Here is a 23,909-nt window from a genome sequence, read left to right on the forward strand (position 1 = left end):
TATTGTGCCTAGCTTCACCAATATTATGACCCTTATGTTCTTCAAACAATAAGGTTAGAATTTCACCGACAGAGCGCAATCTTTCAACACCACGTCGGGCAGGTGTATGGGAGCTAAGTGGTGCGTGTGCCACCCATGGTTGATCACTCAGTACTAACCCAGCCAGCAGCTCTAGGGCATTCTGGGAATTTTTTCCAAGATGGCTGCCTCTCACTGGAGGTCTTAAAGAGTCCATTTCATACACAACCAACCGTGCACACATTTTAAATGGGTACGAAAAAATCAAAAAGAGTTTTCTCAGCGCAGTTTCCCACCGACCTAGTTTTCTCGGTTGGCGCAGTCCAGTGGTTAAATTGAATAATTATATCATAAAGAGTGAAACGAAGTGTTTCGAGGAAGTAGGGATTTCTATACCCAGTACTCTATAAATGACTAGGATAAGGGCAAGAGGGGTCCTACTTGAATGGTGAAACAAAAATGTTTCGAGGTAGTACAAAGGATGTAGGGATTTCTTACCTGGTACTCTATAAATGACGAGGATAAGGGAAAGAGGTGTCATACTTAACTAGATAGTACTTACAGAGTTGTTATTCTTCGTGCTCTGGAAAAGAGTGGTAAGCTCCCTACCTGGGTAAGTACCATGATCTCTGACTGAAGCATAAGGGTGCGGTGAGTGTCAATACTGATGAGAACTGCTGTATGGGATCCAATCATCCAACGAAGTCCTAGATGTGAGAGGAACTAATGTTCAGTACTTCCTCCTAAGTTAGGAATGCAAAGATGAGGTGTAATAGCCCGGAGACAGACCAAAGTATCAGAGTACCCGAGGGGGTGATCTTCCTGAGTGAGAAACTCTTCTGTAGGGAAGAGAATAAGGCGGAAATCACAGGATATAGCAAAGATTATTAGACAACCAATTACGAGTATGAATTTGGCCACAAAACACCCATGTAATCCAAAGTCAATCCAACAGTCATAAATTGCTACACCTGGAATGTATACAGTATTAGGCACCAAAAAACACTCAAATACGAGTTCTGAAAAAAACAAACGTGTTAAGTCTGGTTGACATCTGGGTCCAAAAATACAAAAATAAAAACTCGTTCGATTTCAATCAAACTTTTTTGACAAGTTCTATATGAAAAGTGTTTCATCTGGTCCAAGTTTCAGCATCGTAGCATAAATAGGAAGGGAGAATAAAAATATTGAAGTAGTTGTGAAAATTATGCAAAAATGGTCAAAATTGATTATCAATCAAAAGTGTCAACTGAAATCATAGCTACGACTCTTTGCTATCACAATAGCATATATTAAACAAACATTATAATTAGTTTAATTGGAAAAAAATTTTAAGAAAAAAAAAAGGATTTTTTTTTTTTTTCAATATATTTTTTTTTTTCCATTTTTTTTCATGCGATTTGCATCAAACTTACACACCTGACTGTACGTAAGCCTATCTGTAAGGATGCCAATTTTGGAGAAAATTGGTTGATGTCAACCTCAGCCACAGATTTTAGAACCTTAGACTTTATTCATTTGTTTTTTTTTCAATTGACACAAACGTTTACAAAACTGATTCCTTTTTTATTCAATTTACATGAAACTTACACAGTATATGTGGAGGGCATGTCTCTACATTGGGGGGCTTTCATTTTTCTCTAAGTTCATTTATTGATTTTATAATAGCAATAAACATGCCATATTTGCAAAAAAATTATGGGGAACTTTGAACATTTGTATTAGGAAAACTAAAGATGTTTTGGAAATTCTAAAGCCCCAAATCCTTTATTATATGCTAATGTGTCAGAAAAGTGTCACAGAATAATTATATCTGAAACGTGTGTTCTGAAATGTGGACTTGAAACTGTGTAAAAAACTGTTGAAAAAAAAAAAAACTCCCTTTCTATTTATGCTGCAGTACTGAAACTTGGGACAATTTAAGCACTTTTCATATACAACTAGAAAATTAATATTGGTTGACATTGAACAACTTTCATCTATAATCCTCTGATGCCCCCTTAAAGCCAAGTACAACTAACACAACTTTAAGTAAAGGATCTAGGAGCATTACCTGAGCAAGACTCCTAGGACAGGCCCCCCACTTTTATGTGACGTAAATCGGAAAGAATAGAGCAGTGGCTATTCCGGCGGGTGATATGCCAGTCACATAAAATAAAAAAAGTAAAATAAAGTAAATAAGACTGCTTCTAACCTCTTTACGGTGTGAGATCTGCGGGTAAATTCCAAAAGAATGAAAAACTTTAAATATTTAATACAGTACTGTATAACAAAAATGACTTTAACAACAAATAAAACAATTCCCATATTCTACTTGGCGATACACAATACAAATGAAATATGAACAGGTGACAGGTTAATGGCAAAGAAAAGTGCAAAACTGAATACATTATACAAGAAGCTGTACTCATCTATTGTTCCCTGGGAAAGACTACAGTACATGTTACGGCTTTGAGAGCACGAAGGGTATTGTGATGACTGGCTGGTGGTGAGCTGCTTATATAGGCGGGCCAGGCTTAGTGTAGATGGCGCTAATGTGCAGGTAACTATCGCTGGCAGTCTCAAACAAGTAGTTAAGGGCTGGTTGACCGGCGAGTGGCGCTGGTCCCCAGACAGGTGTCCAGGTGTCTCGGGTACTTGAGGGTGGAGGGGGGTGGTGTCTTGTCTAGATACAGGCTTCTGAGCACATGTTGTTTTTGTTGTTGATGTTGATGTCTAATACTGGAGTACTGTATACAGATATGTTATTGAATAGGCGGTAAAGGAATAGGCAGGATCTCCATGCCTAAGCAGATTATCGTAACATGGCTCATAGCTGTTACCTATGTACTACTGGTTCTCAGTGGATGCCTTGTTAGTTGACCCTGTTTCCTTGGTTCTATGTTCTAAGGCTCACATTTCCTGGGTCGTCTACAGTGTCATTAAGTCTAGCCAGCTTGCAGTCTATCCTCAGGCCCGTGAGGTTCTCATCTATGCAGCTTTGGCTGTCATCTTCTGCAACATGTCTTGGGCTGATATTCAGGCTTGGAGGTTTTGCTGTTTTAATGGGGTCTGTTTCTGGTCCTAGGTGGTTGTGTACTGGTTTGTGCCATGTCTCCCAGCCTGACTTGTCTTCTTCAACTTAGTGCCTACCACCTCTCCTCTTTCCTGGTAGATCCTGTTTTGTTCTTTGTAGGTAGCACGTGGAGCAACTGAGGGCTTCCTCTAGAAGCCCAGTATGAAATGTAATGAAACGCCTCTTTCTGGAGGAGGTGCTCGCTCGCTCCCTCACTCCCTTCCTCCAGGTTCATCAGCTCGTTGATGGGTTGTTATCAGCTCCATAACTGAGCAGTGGAGAAGGCTGGGGCCAGGCCATCTGGTTGTAGTAATTGGTACTAGTGAGTTTTTAGCCATTTTGAGTGAATCCCTTGTTCTGAGTGAATTGTTTGGCAGTTTTGAGGCTTTCTTTTTTTTGACTCCCCCACTTGCAAAGGTCAGCTTCACTGACTTTCTTGAAGCTCTTCTGGTGAGGTGGCAGATTGTTACCCACTCCCTTCTGTAAGGGGAAAGCCAAGAATGAATGTTACAGTACAGGTACTTAAATGTTGTAAATTAAACTAGTCACGAGTTTAGTTTCCATAAAATTAGGAACATTTGTACACTAGTCTGCAGTTAAAGTGCATTTAGGTTAATATGGTTAAGTTGTACTCAGTGTGATATTATCCAACTTTAATCCCTTGAAGGGGCAGCTATTAATAGCCAACAAGCAGCACTGTGTGCAAGAAAATAAAAAAAACATTTTCCTTCTAAGATTGTTAAAATGTGTTCCCTGACGATGGAAAAAATAAACTGTATGTGACATATTTTGGTTTTGATAGGGCGAGGAAGTCTGGCAAAATACAGGCACTGAAAGAGTACATGTCTGGGCCGGTCTCCTCCAGCTGAGCCATGAGGCAGAGTTGTCACAAAGATATTATTACCTAATTATTTCAATGTCTTTTCTTTCCAGTAACATTATTCCAGTAGTGTGTAATGTGATAAATTTTTATAATAAAATGTGTGAACCATTGCTATACTATAAAATATGGTGTAGATATTAGTGACTTGGTTATTATATTCGACACCTGAGAATTAGCAGAAACCCGTTGTATGATGTGTATTTTCCATAAAACAGATGATGGGACAGCAGTCTTTGTTCCTATAGTCTTGGATTATGTGTTTGGCTGCTTCATCATTATACAGAGAGCAAAAAACACACAAATTTCTTGTACCATGGTGTTCCTCCAACACTGCAGTTTTGAATATGGTTATAAGCCCTCTGTTCCTATGAGCTTGACTTTTCTGAACAATATCTGTGGGTCTTCTGAACAATACTTATGTCGATGTCAGTGTAAGGGAAAAGGTCAGTAACTCCTACATCAATACTGTACAGTAGTGTTAAATGCTGGAATTTGTGGTACAAAGTCCACACCATCACTCCACATGTGTACATCTGTTCTGGCGGCAGCACCAACACCACAGCCACGTATTTTAGCACCAACAAAGTACTGTTGGTTAGATGAAGACCACCACCTACTACCCACTCCACAGGCATGGATATTGGAAGATAAGGGCAGCCTTCCCTTAGTTTCAAAATGCGAGGTGGCATGCTTACATTTGGTGGGGAAAGCAGCTGATGCAGCACTTAGTAACAGCACGTACACCACTACTACCACTTGCAACAGGAATGCTAAAACCACTTTCAGATTCCATATAACTAAATCCTGAAAATGAGTTGTCTTCAACATGTTCACGGTCTTCAGGAACATCAAGTGGCACAGACTAAACACAGCTAAGCACAGATGCCGAAGAAATATAAGAAAATTCACCTTCGCAAATAGAGTGGTAGACGGTTGGAACAAGTTAAGTGAGAAGGTGGTGGAGGCCAAGACCGTCAGTAGTTTCAAAGCGTTATATGACAGAGTGCTGGGAAGACGGGACACCACGAGCGTAGCTCTCATCCTGTAACTACACTTAGGTAATTACTAAAAAGGCAAATCTGCCGGTGGCAATGGTGTTTAGTGAGGGCAACACGGCAGTGGTGGTGGTGGAGTATGCCTCGACCTCAGGACTGTAACATGTGCATCTATGTTATCGCTGTCTGTATCACTTTTATTAGTGCCCCTGGGCATAATCCTCATCAAGATCAGAATCATTCATGTGACTTTCCTCATCAGTAGAGAAAAGTTCATCCTGAATTTCTTCATCCATCATCATATGTTTGGAGCGATGCACAGTGTGGTAGTACAAGCCAGGCGATGATGCATCACATATGTGCTAGAGAGAGAGAGACAACTCTATGGCAGGAGACCTTTCTGCCAAACCGGCCTACTTAAGATTTTTTTTCAAGATGACTGCTGTTTACTATTGCCTCTGGGCAGCTTATGGGTACCCCATTTCCTATGTGGGATATTTAAATTTTACACTGTGCACCTGACAGCTGAGTGGACAACGCTTTGGATTCGTAGTCCTGAGGTTCCAGATTTGATCCTCGGAGACAGAGACAAATGGGCAAAATGTTTTTTTTCACCCTGATGCCCCTGTTTCCTAGCAGTAAATAGGTACCTGGGTACTAGACAACTGCTTCGGGCTGCTTTCCCAGGGGGTGTGTAACAAAAAGGAGGCCTGGTCGAGGACTGGGCCGCGGGGACGCTAAGCCCCGAAATCATCTCAAGATAACCTCAAGATATAACCTACTTCTGTACTTTATCTGATGGGATGCACAGTCTGAGCACATTTAGCTACCCCATCACATGATGGGATGTGCAGTCGAAGGGTTAGGTTTGGACGTTAATAAGTGGACAGCTTAGGGAACCACCAAGGGACCCACTGGAAAGAGCCATTTCATTACATTTAATGTTGGAAATTTTTAGTACACATGGGGATTGGTACTAAGGAAAGTACCAATAACCCCAATTATTAGTACCAATAACACCAATACAATACTGGTGTTCAGTTTAATGGTAGTTCGTACAGTTGGGTTTGTTTTCAACTCTCGAGCAACAATCCTGGGTTTGTATCCTATGTGGGACAGAAATGGTTGGATGCGTTTCCTATTACCTAATGGCCCTGTGCACCTAGCAGTAAAATTTGACCCAGGTCTTTTATCCTGGGTTTTCAACACTCAACGTTGGGTGATGTTGAATTCCACTTTGATACTGTATAAGCATAACATGTATATATACAGTGGAACCTCTATTAACGAGTTTAATCCATTCTGGCACCGAACTCGTTATCTGGAAAACTCGTCTTAAGAAACAAATTTCCCCATTTAAAATAAAGGAAATAAATTTAATCTGTTCCACTCCCAAATGCATCCATACTTATATGACTTTTTTTTTATGTAAATATAATACTGCACATGTAATTATAAATGTTTTGTTGTACTGATTTAATGTTTACCTTATGAAGAGTCGTTGCTGACTTGAGGGAGACGATGGGGAGGTGGGAAGGAGGAGAGGGGTTATGGTGTGGAAGGAGAATCCACCTCGGAGTCAGGCGGGCTCTCTCTTCTTGGGAATTTCACCCCACTGGGACCGGTTGTGGTTCACTATCACTAGCTCTTCTTTTCTCTACTTTTGCAATGAACGTATCTATTGACAATTGCTTTTGTCTTTGTTTTAGGATGTTCCTAAAATGAGACAGGAAATTGTCACACTTTCACGCTCGCGGTAAACAAAAAAAACTTGCCCCAAGTGCGCTGGGCGTTTCGGGCGATCGAGAGGCAACACTGAAAAGTGTTGTTTTCAAGGTACAATACAATGCCGTTCTTCCAAATAGGCTATGTGGCTATTAGAGAAAACGGAAATTTCATGGCAAGCATGTTTATGCTATCCCTATGTCGATCGGATAAGAATTGGATTTTATAGAAATATTTGTTCAAATGACGCTTGAGCGTGGCATTTGGGTGCATTCAAGAGAAAAAAAAATGTCGCGCTCAAAAAAAGTGGCATATACCTGAGAAAGTGTTAAATTAATTAAACATGTTCACACACCGGGTTGTCACTGCTATATCAAGGCAGCTTTTCCAAGAATGCATTCACCTTTTCAAACATTTCCAACACTTCCCTGATCTCAGTGGAAGAGGCAGCATCCTCCCTTACCTCCTCATTCCCTTACTAATGGTGTAAATTGTTGATGAGGACCTGCCATACTCCCTTGTGAGATCAGTCACACAGACACCACACTCATGCTTTGCTATAATTTCTTTCTTCAAATCCACAGTAATTGTGTCTTTCTTCCTCTTGACAACACTATCTTTAGCAAGCAGCAATCTAGCGTTACAAATTGTAGTCACAAAACCACTAAAAACCCAAAGAAAAGCACAAATAAATCCAGAGGGATGCTTGTCGTGTGCGATACAACAACACTGGCGTCGGAGGCGCCTGAGAATTTGCGAGAACCCGCGAGAAGCTAGGAAGCACCATGTGGTTTTGCTCGTTAATAGAGGTGAAGCTCGTCAATAGAGACAAATTTGCTGCGAGTGGCTCGCTCGTTACTGGAAATGCTCGTAAATAGAGCCGCTCGTTAATCGAGGTTCCACTGTATATGTATATAAACTGGCTGCCTGTCTCCGGACAATGAAGTACCGTATTTGCTGGCATATAAGATGCATTTTGTATATTTTAAAATGTATAAAAAAATTGCCTGTGTCTCATGCGGTCATATTACAGATGTGAGACCGAGCGCCATAGGCTAGGGAGCCAGACAAGCATACTAGGTAAGTTTGCTAGGCGCAAAAATCATTGCTAGTAATAAAATAGTGAAAACAAGCCAAATTATTACAGTAAATTGTGTTACTAATAATAAAATATTGAAAACAAGCCGAGTTATCACAGTCTATCACAAACCCTACGAAAAATTGCTTACTATATAAATACAGTACATCGGCAGTTATGAAGGAAGCTCACATTATCTCACCACCTTACCCAACATACATAACCAACACTTGATGTGTCATACATTATTTAATGACTGTGTTACTTTTAAGAAACATTTATTCATTAACTAAATGAAAAATGCTCCAAGAAATTTGAAAGAAATGTTAAATTTTCATCCGCCTGTCAGCCATTTGCTATGAGTGAATGACAAAACCAGAGTGCTGTGATAGTGCACAACCACCGGGTGTGCTGCCCTGGTGGCCTAATGCGGCAACACAAAACATCACATCCAGAAATACAATTTTCACAATCTGTATAGCAATTATCTTGCCCAAAATATAAACAACGACACAGCTGATCTTAGAGGAGGTAAGAGCTGGGGTACAAAATCTTTTAACACTTTCACTTTCCCGGTGGGTGGCCCCGCCGCGTACCCCAAGGTAGCTCGAGCGATGTTTATACTCTTATCAGTACTGTATTCGTACCTAAATTTTTGTGCTACGTCATTCAATTTGGTATCAAATTGTTTGCAATATATTGCTCTAAAGGACTATTTACATATAAGACCAACGTTGCCAATACCATAAGATAAAGTACATAAAGGTAAAGAAGAGTGGCTGCCTCACACCTGATGGTCCGGGTGTTGCAACATTGTCACTAGTAGAACTGCTGTCATCCTCATGTTCATCACCAGCATGTATGATGTCATTTTTGAGAGGCTAATCCTTATACTCAAAGTATACTAGTGACCAAATGACTACCTCATTAGTTAGAGGAATGTGAGTTTCTTGGTACCGGTTGTGTAGTACTTATATAACACAAAAGCATTATGTATAGCCACAGAGAATGGTAAAATATTGGTGCGCATTTTAAAACAAACCGCAAAATAATCAGACAATAAATTAAAATTTTTACAAATATTTTCATTTTGGACGGCACTGCCGTCCTTGGGAAAACTGCTTGTAATTATTTTAGGACGTCATTACTGTTATTAGGAAGCGATAGTATTAAAAATGTTTCAATAATTGTTTGATGAAACCTACTAAAATAGTTTTTTCCACAAAATATCCTTGTAATATTGGGGTCCTATGTCCAATGTGAGGGTGTGTCTTTTACACCAGCTAATATGGTAATTGAATTAATAGTATTTACACTACAGTATATATAGCCATTTATATAGCCATTTTATATACTGTTTATATATTTATTTACTGTTTATATACAGTAAAGTCCAATTCCTGTAATGCAAATGATTGTAGATTTCTATAACACTAATTTATTATAGTATTTAGCAATACCTAAATTAAGATGTCTTTTACAGTTTATCATTGGTGTGAGGTACGTATGAAAATGTACGTAATGAACCTTGGTCGAACAGGGCAGAATAGCACAATACCCAAGCTAAATGAAGAAGCTGCCATTGAACTCGGAGCAAATTTATTAGGTAAGGATGGAAATTGTAGCTTTGAAGTAATTTACTTTTGGCTTTTCTATAATTATTTTAGTTTCTAATTACAGTATACAGTACTGTACAGCATACTGTATATATAATGTCTGTTTTGCCTCAACATATTTGTAAATTATAATTTAGTACAGTGCATGTGCACTCTTAAAGGGAATTGATTAATTGTTGAAGATTAAACCACACAAGAGGTGGCACGGGCATGAATAGCTCATAATTAAATCAAATGATTGTTTCCACAGCTTACCATTGCAGCTGCTTTTCTGTGGGGAGCCCCTCTAGCTCCCTGGAGTTATCGGACTGACATACACTATATTATTTTTAGGCATCAGTCAGTGGAGTTCTGCCTACTGGGGACCACGAGCCAGACCTGGCATTCCATGTCTGCCATTGACTGGGGTTAGGCACCCAGAAAGGTGGGCATAACAAAATAAACTCCACTTGGTAAGAAATTGCAACCGAAGACCGAACTGTCACGATTTCTCATGAGGAAGGACAAGGAAAACAAGCAAACATCATTCACCGCTGCTGCGCCGCTTGTCTGCACATCCCTCTCCTCCTTGGACCCCTGTGCCGGCTACTTGCACCTCAGTTTGTAAGCTGATGCACTCTGGGGCGGTCGTCAACTTTGGCCTTGATTTCTTGGCAGAATTAGTGTTTTTGTGGTGTTTTCTGCTCTTTGTGATGCAGTGGCCAGGGGTAACATCAGTGTACTGGGGCTGCATGCACTTAGGGCTGCCTTCCCTAAGCACCCTGTAAGTACTACTCTTGGGCTTTAGGGTTGTGTTTGAAAATCCTTCGGGACTCCACTTCTGTAGGGGTTCTTGCTGCTCGGCATTTAACTGCCCTTGGGGCCAGTTGGGGTTTCGTAGCCTTTGTTTTGCCTTGGGTAGAAAGTGATGGTGTTGCTGCTTGGGGTGCAGGGTGCTGCGTTGCATGCTTATCTATGCAGTGGCTGTGTACTTGTTCCTTCTGGTGGTGGTGTACTTTTGCAGGGTTTTTCTTTCATTTTTTTTCTTGCCTAGAGGGGATGGGGGGTTCTGCCTTGTTTGACTATTAGTACACCTAGGGTATTTTGGTGATCCTCCTCTAGGGCCCTGTGCTTGTACATGTCACAGGGTACAATTTATAGCTCATCTCCCTCTTTGTTTCCATTTGGGTTCCACCGGCTTAGCAGCACCTTGCCTAAGCTTCCCATAGGCAAAATCCCCTATGGGCCCTAGAAAGGCCGTCGGGGCTTGGTTGACTGATGGATGTCTTCTGAGTCCCACCTTGCCTTGTGCGAGTTTGAAGGTTGTACTGTGCCCTTGTCTCAGGATGACAGTCACCAGTTTTGCCTCTGTCATGCTGTCTGTTGGGTTAACGACACCTTTGACCCGGAGTCTTGTGAGACACGTTCTCTGCTCGTGCTCCAGTATACCCATTCTACTGCCACTGAGGTTCGGGTTCGGGCAGGTTCTGTGTTGCATGCTAGGTTCAGGTTGCTGCAACACGCTAGGTTGCTTGCCAGCTCGGTTGCTCCGGGGCTGCCCCGTTTTGGTTTTAGGGACCCGGACTTGGAGGCGTTGGCTGCTTCGACTCTGGTTTAGTCTGCACCCGCAAGTCCTTTCCCAGTTGGCAGTTTTTGCATTGCAGGAGCGGGGGGGGGGGGGTAGGGGGTCCTCCTGCTCCCGGCTCCCAAACTTCAACTTCTGAGGGTTTTGGAGTCGGGGCGGGATTTATTTGGCGATATGACTCGGGCGGCTTCGGAGGCTGCCACATTCGAGCCTGCTCCTCCTCCTGAGGCTTCTGGGTCCTACCAGCAGACCCCCACTTCTTTGCTGCCTTTTCTTCAGGGGCAGAGGACATGGAGGATGGCTCTGCCCTGGAGCAGAGAGGTTCTATGTTCTCGGACCTCTCAGAAGGGTCGTGCCAGGGCTCGGGGTTCTTCCAATCAGGTTGGGCCTTTGGTGTCAGTTTCTGAGCTGGCATCATCTTGTCGGCGCAATGCTTCCTTTGCTCATTGGTCGGCTTCTCGTAAGGGGCATCGGCCTTTTTGCGGATCGCCCCGTTACAAGGGTGCTGGGGGAGGGGGTAGGCTCATGCTGTTTGCTTCACGCCTGGTCCCACGATTTGTGGGTGTTTTCAGTCGTATCCTCCGGCTTGTGGTGGTGTTAGTGGGATTGGGGCTGGCAGGGCAGGCATCTTTCCCTTCACTCCATCGGGTAATCTTGGAGTGGGTGTGCTTGGGCGTGGTTGAAATGACCCCGTCTCTCAGGTGGGTTTCCCGCCTGTTTCCAGTTCCGAAACGAGACTGTGCAGATCTTCGGTTCGTTCTGGACTTGTCCTAGTTTGAACACCTGGATTCCTTGCCCCACCTTTCGGATGACCACTCTATCCCAGGTCTGACTTCTTTTGGAGCTGGGTTCTTGAATGGTGTGTCTGGACTTCTGGGACGCGTATTGGCGCATCCTATTCATCCGGGGTTCAGTGATTGGTTAGGTTTCGTCGTGGCGGTTTGGCTGTTGCTTCGGAGGGTTTGGGTTGGTTGGGGCTTTACTATCTGACTCCATTTGGACTGCTTTGCGGTGGTTCGTTGTCTGAATTGTGGGAATTCTCTTCGGTCCTTGACTCTTTGAGGCTGGTCGCTTCGAGTAACTTGTCTGCTGGATTCTCGGGGTTTTGCTCTCCGTGTGGTTCACATCCAGGGAGTTTCCATCGTTCTGGTGGATGGCCTGTTGGGGTTCATTTCCCTGTCCACAGAATGGACGGTTGATGCCGACTCCTTCAGTTGGCTCTGCTGGACGTTCGGGCTTCGTGAGGTGGACCTCTTTGTGTCGGTGTGGTCTTGGCGTCTCCCGATATATGTGGCGCCCTTTCCCGACTGCAGAACTGTCGTGATGGATTGGTCTGGGTGGGGTTACCTGTACCTCTTCCGCCAGGCCCAATTGTTGTTCGGGTTCTGACCCTTTTGGAGTCTTACAGTGGGAGAGTTGTCCTTGTGGCCCCTTGGAAACCAGCCCAGCCTTGATTTCAGGTGCTGCTTGCTTGTTGTCCAAATCCGGGGCATTTTCCGTGGCTCCACCTCATTCAGCGGATTGAACCGGTCCAGTACGTTGCTGGTGTGGTCTTCTATATTATTGGCATCCGGTCTTTTTGACGCGAATGTATCACCACTTGTGTGGTGATCAGGTGGCTTCGTTGGTGGTGTCCCACCTGACAGCTTCATCTCTGCAACAGTATGAAGTTTCCTGGCGTTCTCTTTGCCATTTCCTCGCTCTTCATAGGTTGTCTTCTACAGTGGAACCTTGGTTGATGACTGTCCTAGAAGACGATTTGTTTGGAACACAACGTCAAATTCGTCGTAAAGTTTGAATTGAAGCACGACGGTTTATTTAGAACACAACGTCTATTTGTACGCTTATGGGTCGAACGAGCATGTGGTGGTTATCTTGAGGTTATCTTGAGATGATTTCGGGGCTTTTAGTGTCCCCGCGGCCCGGTCCTCGACCAGGCCTCCACCCCCAGGAAGCAGCCTGTAACAGCAGACTAACTCCCAGGTACCTATTTACTGCTAGGTAACAGGGGCATTCAGGGTGAAAGAAACTTTGCCCATTTGTTTCTGCCTCGTGCGGGAATCGAACGCGCGCCACAGAATTACGAGTCGTGCGCGCTATCCACCAGGCTACGAGGCCCCTGGTGGATAGTGGGGGCGAAGCACTCTCAGTTTGTTTACAAGTCAATTGCACATAGTGATGACTGCGGCCGCGCTTTGAATTCTTTGTGAAGAATTTCATTGTCTGCTTTTTAACTTTTTTAACATAAAAGTTCTTAATATATATCACGCCATGGATCCCAAGATAGATGGTGAGAGGACTGGATGGATGGTGAGCAGACTGGATGGATGGATTCGGGGGGTGGATGGATGGATGGTGGGGGACTGGATGGATGGATAGGGGGGGATGGATGGTGGGACTGGATGAATGGATGGGGGGGTTGATGGATGGATAGATAGGGGGGTTGATGGATGGTGGGGGGACTGGATGGATGGAGGGACTGGATGGATGGAGGGACTGGATGGATGGATGGTTGGGAACTGTATAAATGGATGGTGGGGGGAAATAGATGGATGGATAGGAGGGGACTGGATGGAGGAGGGGGACTGGGATGGATGGTTGGGAGAACCTCTATCCCCCACACTGCACCCTCCCCGCTACCCCCATCCCACCATTGGACCTTCTCCGCTACCTCCATCCCCTACACTACTACTCTCTGCTACCTCCATCCCATCATTGGACCCTCCCCGCTACCTCCATCCCATCATTGGACCCTCCCCGCTACCTCCATCCCCTACACTACTACTCTCTGCTACCTCCATCCCGCCACTGGACCCTCCCCGCTACCTCCATCCCGCCACTGGACCCTCCCCGCTACCTCCATCCCGCCACTGGACCCTCCCCGCTACCTCCATCCCCCACACCGCCTCCTCCCCCAGCTGTACCCTCTCAGCCACATCTGGATCTTATGAATACAGAACGCTTTCTTCCTACCAACTGGTGGATCAGGGGCAGACTGCCTGATATTAAACTCTTGTTGTTTACTGACTGTGAAAGCCTGATTGACTGTAAATGCCTGACCAGTTGCTACCACAACTGTGAATGCTTGAAATCCATGACTGAATTGTGACTAAGTGACTGGTTCTGACTGGCTTAACCAGTGATGCAGATATGATTAATGTGCTTTAGGTGAGCAGGGGTTGGTCTCACCTCCCTCCTCCTCACCCTCCCCATACACCAACACCGCTCCTCCCTCCCTCCTCACCCTCCTCACACACACCAACACTGCTCCTCCCTCCCTCCTCACCCTCCCCATACACCAACACTGCTTCTCCTTCCCTCCTCACCCTCCCCATACACCAACACTGCTCCTCCCTCCCTCCTCACCCTCCCCATACACCAACACTGCTTCTCCCTCCCTCCTCACCCTCCCCATACACCAACACTGCTCCTCCCTCCCTCCTCACCCTCCCCATACACCAACACTGCTCCTCCCTCCCTCCTCACCCTCCCCATTCACCAACACTGCTCCTCCCTCCCTCCTGGTGGGTTGGTGAGCTTCATGCTCTCCTCTGGCACAGGGGTTTCTGCTCTTTCGGTCCTGTGGTCAGTTTGTTCGGTTGCAACCGTCTCCTTTTCTGGCGAAGAATGAGATGGTGGGCTGCCAGAGGGGCCCTTGGGTCATTGATGCTTGGTTGGTTAGTCTGGGGGTGCGTTGTGTGTTGGGTCCGGTTGCAGCTTTATGCCGTTACCTGTGCGCTTCACCTTCTGTGGATGGAGACGCACTTTGGGTTGATCAGATTTCCCTCGTTCCCTGTTCCAGGACTCGGGTCTCTCAGGTCGTTCACAGAGTTATTAGGTCTAGCTCCCTGCGATCTATCCACGCTCCCATGACGTTCGTAAGTATGTTGCTTTGGCTACTGTGTTTGGCAAAATGTCTTGGGCTGATATTCGGGCATGGGGGGTTTTGGAGGACGGACAGGATCCTGGCTGCCTGTTATTTGGTAAATGTACCTGGTCCCGGTCGTTTGTGTGTGGGTTTAGGTCACAGGTTGCAGCCAGTTGTCTCGCCTTTGAGTTGATGTGCGCATTGTGGCCACTTCCCGGGTAAGTCCCTCTTTTACTTGTCTTTGGTTATGTAGCTCCAGGAAGCCGGAGGGGCTCCCCACAGAAAACCAGCGTTGAATGTAATGAAATGCCATTTTCTGGGTGAGCCCCTGAAGGTTCCCTTGCACCCTCCCTCCAGTTGGTGGTTTCATTTTTGATGCTCAGCCTCTGAACTAAGGTGTGAGTAGTTGGTGCGGGGTTCCTGGGCTCCCCTCTTCCATGGAGGGGAGAGCTGCATGGACAAGCGGCACGGCGGCGGTGAATGACATTTGCTTGTTTCCTTATGTTTTTGGGGGAGTTCTGTCTCTCTGTTCAGTCTTTGGGTGTATATTTCTTACCAGGTGGGGTTTGTTTTGTTATGCCTACCTTTCTGGATACCTAACCCCAGTTGATGGCAGACATGGAATACTCCCAAACACAAGGGGGTTTCCATAAGCCAATGCTCCTTATGCCTCTCTAAGGAGGCCAGGGGCCAGATTCACGAAAGCATTTACGCAAGTACTTACGAACCTGTACATCTTTTCTCAATTTTTGGCGGCTTTGTTTCCAATTATTAAACAGTTAAAGAGCTCCGAAGCACTAAGAGGCTGTTTATAACAATAACAACAGTTGAATGGGAAGTTTTCATGCTTGTAAGCTGTTTAATAAATGTAACCAAAGCCGTCAAAGATTGAGGAAAGATGTACTGTACACGTTCGTAAGTGCTTGCGTAAGTGCTTTTGTGAATCTGGTCCCAAGTCCTGGCTCGTGGCCCCCTGTAGGCAGAACTCTATTGACAGATGCCCCCAGACTAATATAGCACATATTAGTCTAATAACTCCAAGGAGCCTCTGAGGCTCACCCAGAAAATGGCATTTCATTACATTCAGTGCTGGTTTTTTAATGAGTAATATTGATTGAAGTTGCATTTATTGGCACTGCAAATTCAGGTTTGTGACTTTATATTACTGTAATTACTCAAGGTGAAATTCTTTGGTTTTGTACAATGTTTCAAGGGACCCAGTTCTGTTCAGGTGGAATTTCACGAGACGTTACTTGCATGTTATGACAGGATTTGATTTGTTTGTGTCTTAACAGATAATGTATAGATAATACCACATTTAGTTCTGTTTATAAAATACATTTGAAAGTAATATTTATTATTTTTAATTGCATTATGATGTATTTCTTACTGTCATAGGGGAAGGAGTAATTTTTGTAATTGCTGTTGGAATTTTGGCCTTTGAAGTTACACGTCAGAAGGAGAAGGAAAAAAAAAAAGAAGAGAATGAGCAGGCATTTATCACCAACCTTGAACATCGAATAAATGAATTAACTTTTGCTACTGAAGAGCTTGACACCAGACTGCGTGAACTCACAAGACTTGCTTATGCCAAGGAGCACAAAGAGAAGGTTAAAGAGGTATGCAATGCTTAGAGCACCTTTTATGTTTTCATTTAAATTTACAGTATATACTGCTTTCTATCACATAGCATAGTATACCATCCTAATTTTCAAATACTTCAGTCGATGTGTGTAAACCATTTTTTATCTTAGAATGTAACCTTGATTTAGAGAACTGTATGGGATCAAATCCAGTCCATTACATCTGGAAATGTCCTCAGGAGCCTATTATTTTTTTAATATATGACAGGAAAATTTCCATGCCTGTTTCTCGTAACCACTGTACTGCATGACCCTTGATATCATGGGAATGGGGGGTGCACCACCCTACATATGATGTTTATTAGTACAGTGGTACCTCAGTTTTCATATTTAATCCACTCCCAGAGATGGTACGAAAACTGAAACTAATTTTCTCATAAGAAATAATGTAAGTTGAATTAATCCTTTCCACACCCCCAAATATATTAACTAAAAATATATTTTATACTGAATTTTATACTGAATTCTTAGGTTTCTTACCTTTATTGAGGCCTCTTGCTGGCGTATGGAAGACAGTGAGGAAGGGGGAAGGAGGAGAGGTATTAGTGTTTGGAAAGGGGGAGGGGTCCCCTTCCATTATAACAGCGATGACATTAATGGGGTACTCTCTCTCTTACGTTTTGCAGGCATACCACTAGGACCTGGCTCACTGCTTGCTGGTTTTACTAAGAATCTGTCTATAGACACTTGTTTTTCCCTATGTTTTAACACTTCTCTGTAGTGAGATATCACATTGTCTCACTATGAATGATCTCTGGTTTTTTCTCTATTGTCATTTTCACAACTATTTTCTTAGGTTGAACTTTACCACTGACTTTCTTGGAACCCCATGATGTGATATATAATAAGAACTTTTATGTTCAGAAACCAAAAAAGCATACAATGGAGCCTCGACTTAAGATTGTAATAACAGAGACGATCGGAATCGGAATGGAATTTCTTACAAGCGTGATCATCACTAAGCGGGCGGCTCTGGTAAACTGAGGTAGGTCGGCCCGTGCCACCAGGAACCATGCGCTCGGTTGACCCAAACGCGTATCAACGAATATCGTTAATGAACGACACGATCATAAGTCGAGTCCCATTTTCCGACCAAATTTACATCATAACTCGAAAATATCGTAAGTCGGGGCAATCCTAAGTCGAGGTGCCACTGTAAAAACAATGAAATTATTCACAAAGAATTCAAACACGATCATCGCTAGGTGGGAGACAATGGTAAACTGAAGTCCTATGCGCTTGGTGGACCCATACGTGTGTAAACAAACTCCGAAAACTGAGGCAAACAACGAGAACCGAATAAATTTTTTTTAAAGAAATTGAGTACGAGAACCAAAAAATACAAAAATGGGCATTCGAAAACCTAGGTTCCACTGTATATCGTAAGATTGAAAGCTCCCACGGGTACATGGGGGCACACATCTTGTTCCTCAGGACTTTAGTAAACAGATGCCATCTTGAAAAAAAAAAATCATCTGAATCCCCCCGGGTTGTGAGAGCCTCAGTACTGCCAGAGCAACCGAAACTGGTGCATGCAGCTGCAGCTCACAGCACAGCTGCACAAGTCCATTCCACAACACCACTTAATTATCATGAATAAAATAAGTAGTTGCAATTACTGTATTTGGTGCTAAGTGTCATAGATGATCCTGACTAGTAAAAATTATGTACAAGGTTTAGGATGCAGTGAACACAATGCTATTTATGATGATCACAGCAGAAGGCAGACATTCACAGCACACAGCCAAGGTTTGTGAATCTACTCATCATGCAACATGACCCCAAGTTCCTTTTAGAAAATGATCTTGTGGAAAATTATTTATCTTCATGATTTAATAACAGGAATCTTGTAATACCTGTAATAGCAATGTGTATAGTATATTTAAGGTGTTTTGTTCCATTAGGTGAAGTCGTCTGCTTGAGTCAGCTGGCCTTGAAGAACACGTTCTTTAACCCTTTAACCCTTAAAGTGCGCATCACTTCATATGAAGTGTAAATCGTTTTACCAGTCAACTGCGCTTCACTTCATATGAAGTGTATGGGTACCGCGCACGATTTGAATGGCCCGCGGTGTAGCTGGGGGTCCCATACGCTGCCCAGGGGCTCTAGTAAACAGCGGCCATTTTGAAAAAAAATCCAGCTCACGCTCTGATGGCATGGGAGGCCTCAGTTTAGCGAGAGTCACCATGGCGAGCGCACGGTCAAACGCCTCACGAGCACGCATCACTCAGTCCCTCACCCCAGAGCAAATAGCCCACGAATTATTCTCTGAAGGTGAAGAAAGTGTGTTTGACGATTCAGACAACGATGAGGATTATACACAGTTGTCGGGAGATAGTAGCAGCAGCAGTGAAAGTGAGAATGACCGCCATGCCATGGCGAGGCCTATACGCTCTCCCATGCCTCCTCGCCCATTTTCTACCCCAATTCTACCACGACCTCACAGTTCCTGTGGATATTTTCTGTTTGAGGGTGACGAGTCAGAGGGAGGTGACTCCTTTTCTGGGTTTAGTGACTCAGATCAAAGTTTTATTGAGCCTGTGGCTGGTACCAGTGGTGTAACTGGGCGAGAAATTGTCGCGTCAGCAGCATCTCGCCCAGCCAAGCGCCACCGCATGGCACCACATGAGGCACCAAGACCCTAGTGTTCACGTGCACCCACCTCACGTGCACGTAGCCGCCGTGCTTCTCGCAGACGGTATTCAGCTCCTGGTCGCCGGTATGCATCGCTTCCTCGCCGTCTTTCCTCTGCATCTCGCAGGACGCCTGGTGTACTTGAGTGGAGTGATGGTGACGATTTTATTCCTAATATTCCTCACTTTGACGATAAAGATGTAGGGATTACAAACCTTTTCCCTAATCAAGGTGAGGACATGGCTGAGATGGAATATTTTACAGCATTCTATGATGAACCACTCATGGAATACATTGTACACCAAACGAACCTGCATGCTGCTTCCCTGATTGAGAGGGAAATCACAGAATTTTCACGACTGCAGCGTTGGAAAAATACCACAGTGGCGGAAATGTATGTGTTTTTGGCACTCTGTTTGTTGATGAAGCACTGTCACAAACATGCAATAAATGACTATTGGAGCAAGGACAAGACAATACCAACACCTTTATTCGGGAAATATATGTCACGAGACAGGTTTCAGATACTCCTCAGGTGTCTACATTTTGGAAGTGTTCAGGACCGAACACCTGATGATAGACTGTGGCGAGTGAGGCACTACATGAACGATGTTATTGGAAAATTCAGAGATTTTTACGTACCAGCACAGAAGCTGGTGGTTGATGAATCTCTCATACTTTTCAAGGGACGTGTTCCATTCAAACAGTACATTCCCTCAAAACGAAACCGATTTGGCCTGAAATTTTTTGTTCTTTGTGATTGTGAGACAGGATACGTGTTACACATGATTCTGTACTCGGCTAGTGATGTAGACATTCCCGGTAACGACGAACATGGATTCTCGGGGAGTGTAGTGAAGACCATCATGGCTCCGTGGATGAACAAGGGACACATTTTATACACAGATAATTACTATACAAGTCCCTTGCTAGCTCGGTTCTTGCTAGAAAATAGAACCGGATTGGTTGGTACAGTAAAGCCACAACGAAGGGAAATGCCTGTGTTTGACAACGACATTGCAGTTGGTGAGTGTCAGAGAAGGAAAAGTGATAACATTCTGTCAGTTCGGTGGAAAGACAAAAGAGAGGTGAACTTGTTGACAACAATTCATGATGGAACAATGGTGAACAGTGGGAAAGTGAGCCATAAAACAAACGCACCACTATATAAGCCAGACTGTGTTTTAGACTATAATATCAACATGCGGTTGATTGATAAATCAGACATGATGATTGGCACTGCAGAGTGTGTGCGGAAGACATGTAGGTGGACGAAAAAAGTGTTCTTCCATCTTGTGGACATGAGCATGCTGAACTGTTTCAACATGTACCTTGTGAGAACTGGACGTAAGCCCACTTTCCGTGACTTTGTATTTGATGCTGCAATACAGTTATTAGGAAAGTTTGCAAAAGATGTCCCAGGTATTCAGCGGCCCATCATAAACCCACTGTTGCAGCATGCTGGTACTCCACGCCTCGCTCACACTGAAGGCTTCCTAGCACACAAACTTAAGTATTTGCCACCTGGTGTGAAGCGTGCAATAGCCCAACGTGATTGCTTGGTGTGTAAAACAACGACACGTAGAGACAAGAAACGGAAGCTTGTGCAAACATGGTGTGAAACGTGTGGTATCCCATTATGTGCTGTCGACTGCTTCAATGACTACCACAGTCTAGAAATCTTCTAAGTGTGCTTCAAAGTGTGTATAGCGTGTGCGAGTGTGTAAATATGTAAACATATAAGCAGAACATATAATATAATAGACTGTAATGACATATTATATTGCCGTAATTGAAAACATTTGTGTGCGCCTGTGTATGCTCAAATATGCAACAATTATTGATACAAAATATGTTCAAACAGTATTTGAAACACAATTAGTGAAAAAAAATTAGATAAAATGCGCTTAGACATTGTAAATAAATAGCGCGAAAATATATTTGTGGCAACTCTGGCTGTTTGAGGACCGCGCGCAACATCTCCCGGGCGTGTACTGCATGAGCGACCATGCAGATTGTGACGTCATCGCAGAGCTTCTCGGCTCTATTGCAACAAAAGTAAGTACAATAGAATTTTTTTTTTATTTTTCCCGTGATCAGTGAACAGAACTTAACAGATTAGCAAAAAAAAAAAATTTTTTTTTTTTTCAAAATGACATGCGCCTGTGTGGATAGCAGGATATTAGACCCCGAGCATGTTAAGGGTTAACTGCGCGGCCTATAAATATGACACACCCCCCAGTGCGCAAGAAATAAATTCTCGGGAAAAAATTCTTTTTAGTTCTGAAAGTGTCAAAAACCCCTCCCTGTATATGGGTATAGCAACGGAATTTCGAAATTGTACTTACTTTGGCTGCTATGGGGTCCATAAGGTGGCATGTGATGTCATCATTCCCCGTGCGCCCGTGCAGTAAGCTCCCGGGGCCGGTCGGGCGCCCGGGGCGGGGCGCGCCAGTTGCCGCAAATATATTTTTGTTCATTTTTTTCGCACAGTTTCAAATACATTTTATTTGTTTTTATGTGCTAATCCTATGTATAATGAACACGTACACTATATTATGGCAGTGAAACATCCGTACTGTCCAAGGACACTGTGTTACGTGCATGACACGTGTGTACACACATGTTGCACATATTTACCATGTATCATGCTAATTTATGTATATATACAATCTATTTACAGACTGTCACTGTCACACACTATATACATTTACCATCAACACATTCAGAACATCGCGAAGCAGCTGCCTCGTATGGGCCAATAGCAGGTACCTCGTATGGGCCAATAGCAGGTGCCTCGTATGGGCCAATAGCAGGTGCCTCGTATGGGCTCGTATGGGCCAATAGCAGGTGCCTCGTATGGGCCAATAGCAGGTGCCTCGTATGGGCCAGTAGCAGCTGCCTCGTATGGGCCAATAGCAGCTGCCTCGTATTGGCCAATAGCAGCTGCCTCGTATGGGCCAATAGCAGCTGTCTCGTATGGGCCAATAGCAGCTGTCTCGTATGGGCCAGTAGCAGCTGTCTCGTATGGGCCAGTAGCAGCTGCCTCGTATGGGCCAGTAGCAGCTGCCTCGTATGGGCCAGTAGCAGCTGCCTCGTATGGGCCAGTAGCAGCTGCCTCGTATGGGCCAGTAGCAGCTGCCTCGTATGGGCCAGTAGCAGCTGCCTCGTATGGACCAGTAGCAGCTGCCTCGTATGGGCCAGTAGCAGCTGCCTCGTATGGGCCAGTAGCAGCTGCCTCGTATGGGCCAGTAGCAGCTGCCTCGTATGGGCCAGTAGCAGCTGCCTCGTATGGGCCAGTAGCAGCTGCCTCGTATGGGCCAGTAGCAGCTGCCTCGTATGGGCCAGTAGCAGCTGCCTCGTATGGGCCAATAGGCCTTCTGCAGTTACCTTTGTTCTTATGTTCTTAGCTCCTCGCAACATACTCCTGTTGCTGTTATTACACTATATACATACATACACTGTATATACCCATGTACATGTGTGTTCCCCCATAGCGAACCATGAAGCTAGTATGGTGAGCAAAACAAGAGTGGCTGCCACACAGTGAGGGTACCTCAATTCTCTCCCTCCCTCACCAAAATTCCTCCTTCCACAATACTACGCTCAATGCTAATTATAATCACAATCCTGATCACTAATTCGTGTAAATGAATAATTGACCACAAGTTTATTTTGAAAAGGAACCTAAAAAGTTGTTTGAAGATTCCTAGATGGACGAAATAATGCTGTGGTGCTGTGGCTAGCGCTGTGAACATCGTGAACAGCATTGAATCACTGATATTTGAACATTGTACCCAGTCATTATCACACTCAGGCTCTTCTATAATACTATCATGGCTAAATAATACAAGTTATATATATATATATATTATGACATTATTAGGCGATGCTGTGGTCACACGCTGAACAGCAGTGCTGTGCGCTCATGCTGCGAGCGCCAGCCTTGGTTGCTCACTCACTACTGAGGCTCCCACACCTGGGAATGTTGACCACGATTTTTTTTAAAGATGGTGTCTATTTACTAGAGCCCTGAGGAAGCCGATGTGAACCCCATGTAGTTGCGGGAGTTTTGAATGGAACGTGAAAAATACAAATACCAGGAGGCCCATTGCGCACCTGAAACCTGGGCCTGCAGGCGCGTTGCGCAGTTAAAGGGTTAAGGGTACAGAAGTGTGTAGCTCTATACTGTGCTAAGATTTCATTACCCCAACCAACATAATTACTTATTGGTTCGTTAGGTTCAGAAAAATATATAGTTATGTAATGTTTTTATATAGTGGAATAAGAGCAAAACCACTGTGTGATCTAAGAATATAATATACAGTGGTACCTCAGCTTACGAATTTAATCCGTTCCCAGAGATGGTTAGTAACCCAAAAATTCGTAAACTGAAGCGAATTTTCCCATAAGAAATAATGTAAATTGAATTAATCCGTTCCACACTTCCCAAAAAATTAAATTCAAAGTAAATTTTACACCTAATTCACAAAATCTTCAGTACTAACGTATGTACAAGTTATTACTTACCTTTATTGATGACTCTTGTTGGCGTATGGAAGATAGTGAGGAGGAGAGGTATTAGTGTTTGGAAGGGGGAGTCCCCCTTCCATTATAACATCAGGCAGTGATTATAACTGCCTGACACACTGAATGAACCTTTTTGACAATTTTTCTTTTTTCAAAATTTTAAAAATTTTCTGGGGGGAGTCCCGTTGGCTGCCCGGAGCTATCCAGGCTGATATGCTAATGTCAGACTTTGGCATCAGTCATGTGTATGGAGTTCTGTGGGTCTACCGGGGACCATGAGCCAGAACCTAGCCCCCCCCC

General features: G+C 44.1%; 1 protein-coding gene across 5 annotated transcripts in view; it reads left to right on the top strand.

Annotated features, from left to right (window-relative positions):
* LOC123760412 (putative OPA3-like protein CG13603) overlaps positions 1–23,909 on the top strand; it is a 72,179-nt gene that overhangs the window by 42,165 nt on the left and 6,105 nt on the right. For all 5 annotated transcript variants that reach the window (XM_045746094.2, XM_069338387.1, XM_045746095.2 and 2 more), the window contains 2 exons: positions 9,238–9,360; positions 16,201–16,421. In XM_045746094.2, coding sequence (XP_045602050.2) covers positions 9,238–9,360; positions 16,201–16,421 — 344 coding nt within the window. The remainder of the gene's footprint in view (positions 1–9,237; positions 9,361–16,200; positions 16,422–23,909) is intronic.

Source organism: Procambarus clarkii, chromosome 39 (assembly GCF_040958095.1).
Source record: "Procambarus clarkii isolate CNS0578487 chromosome 39, FALCON_Pclarkii_2.0, whole genome shotgun sequence".
Taxonomy (NCBI): domain Eukaryota; kingdom Metazoa; phylum Arthropoda; class Malacostraca; order Decapoda; family Cambaridae; genus Procambarus; species Procambarus clarkii.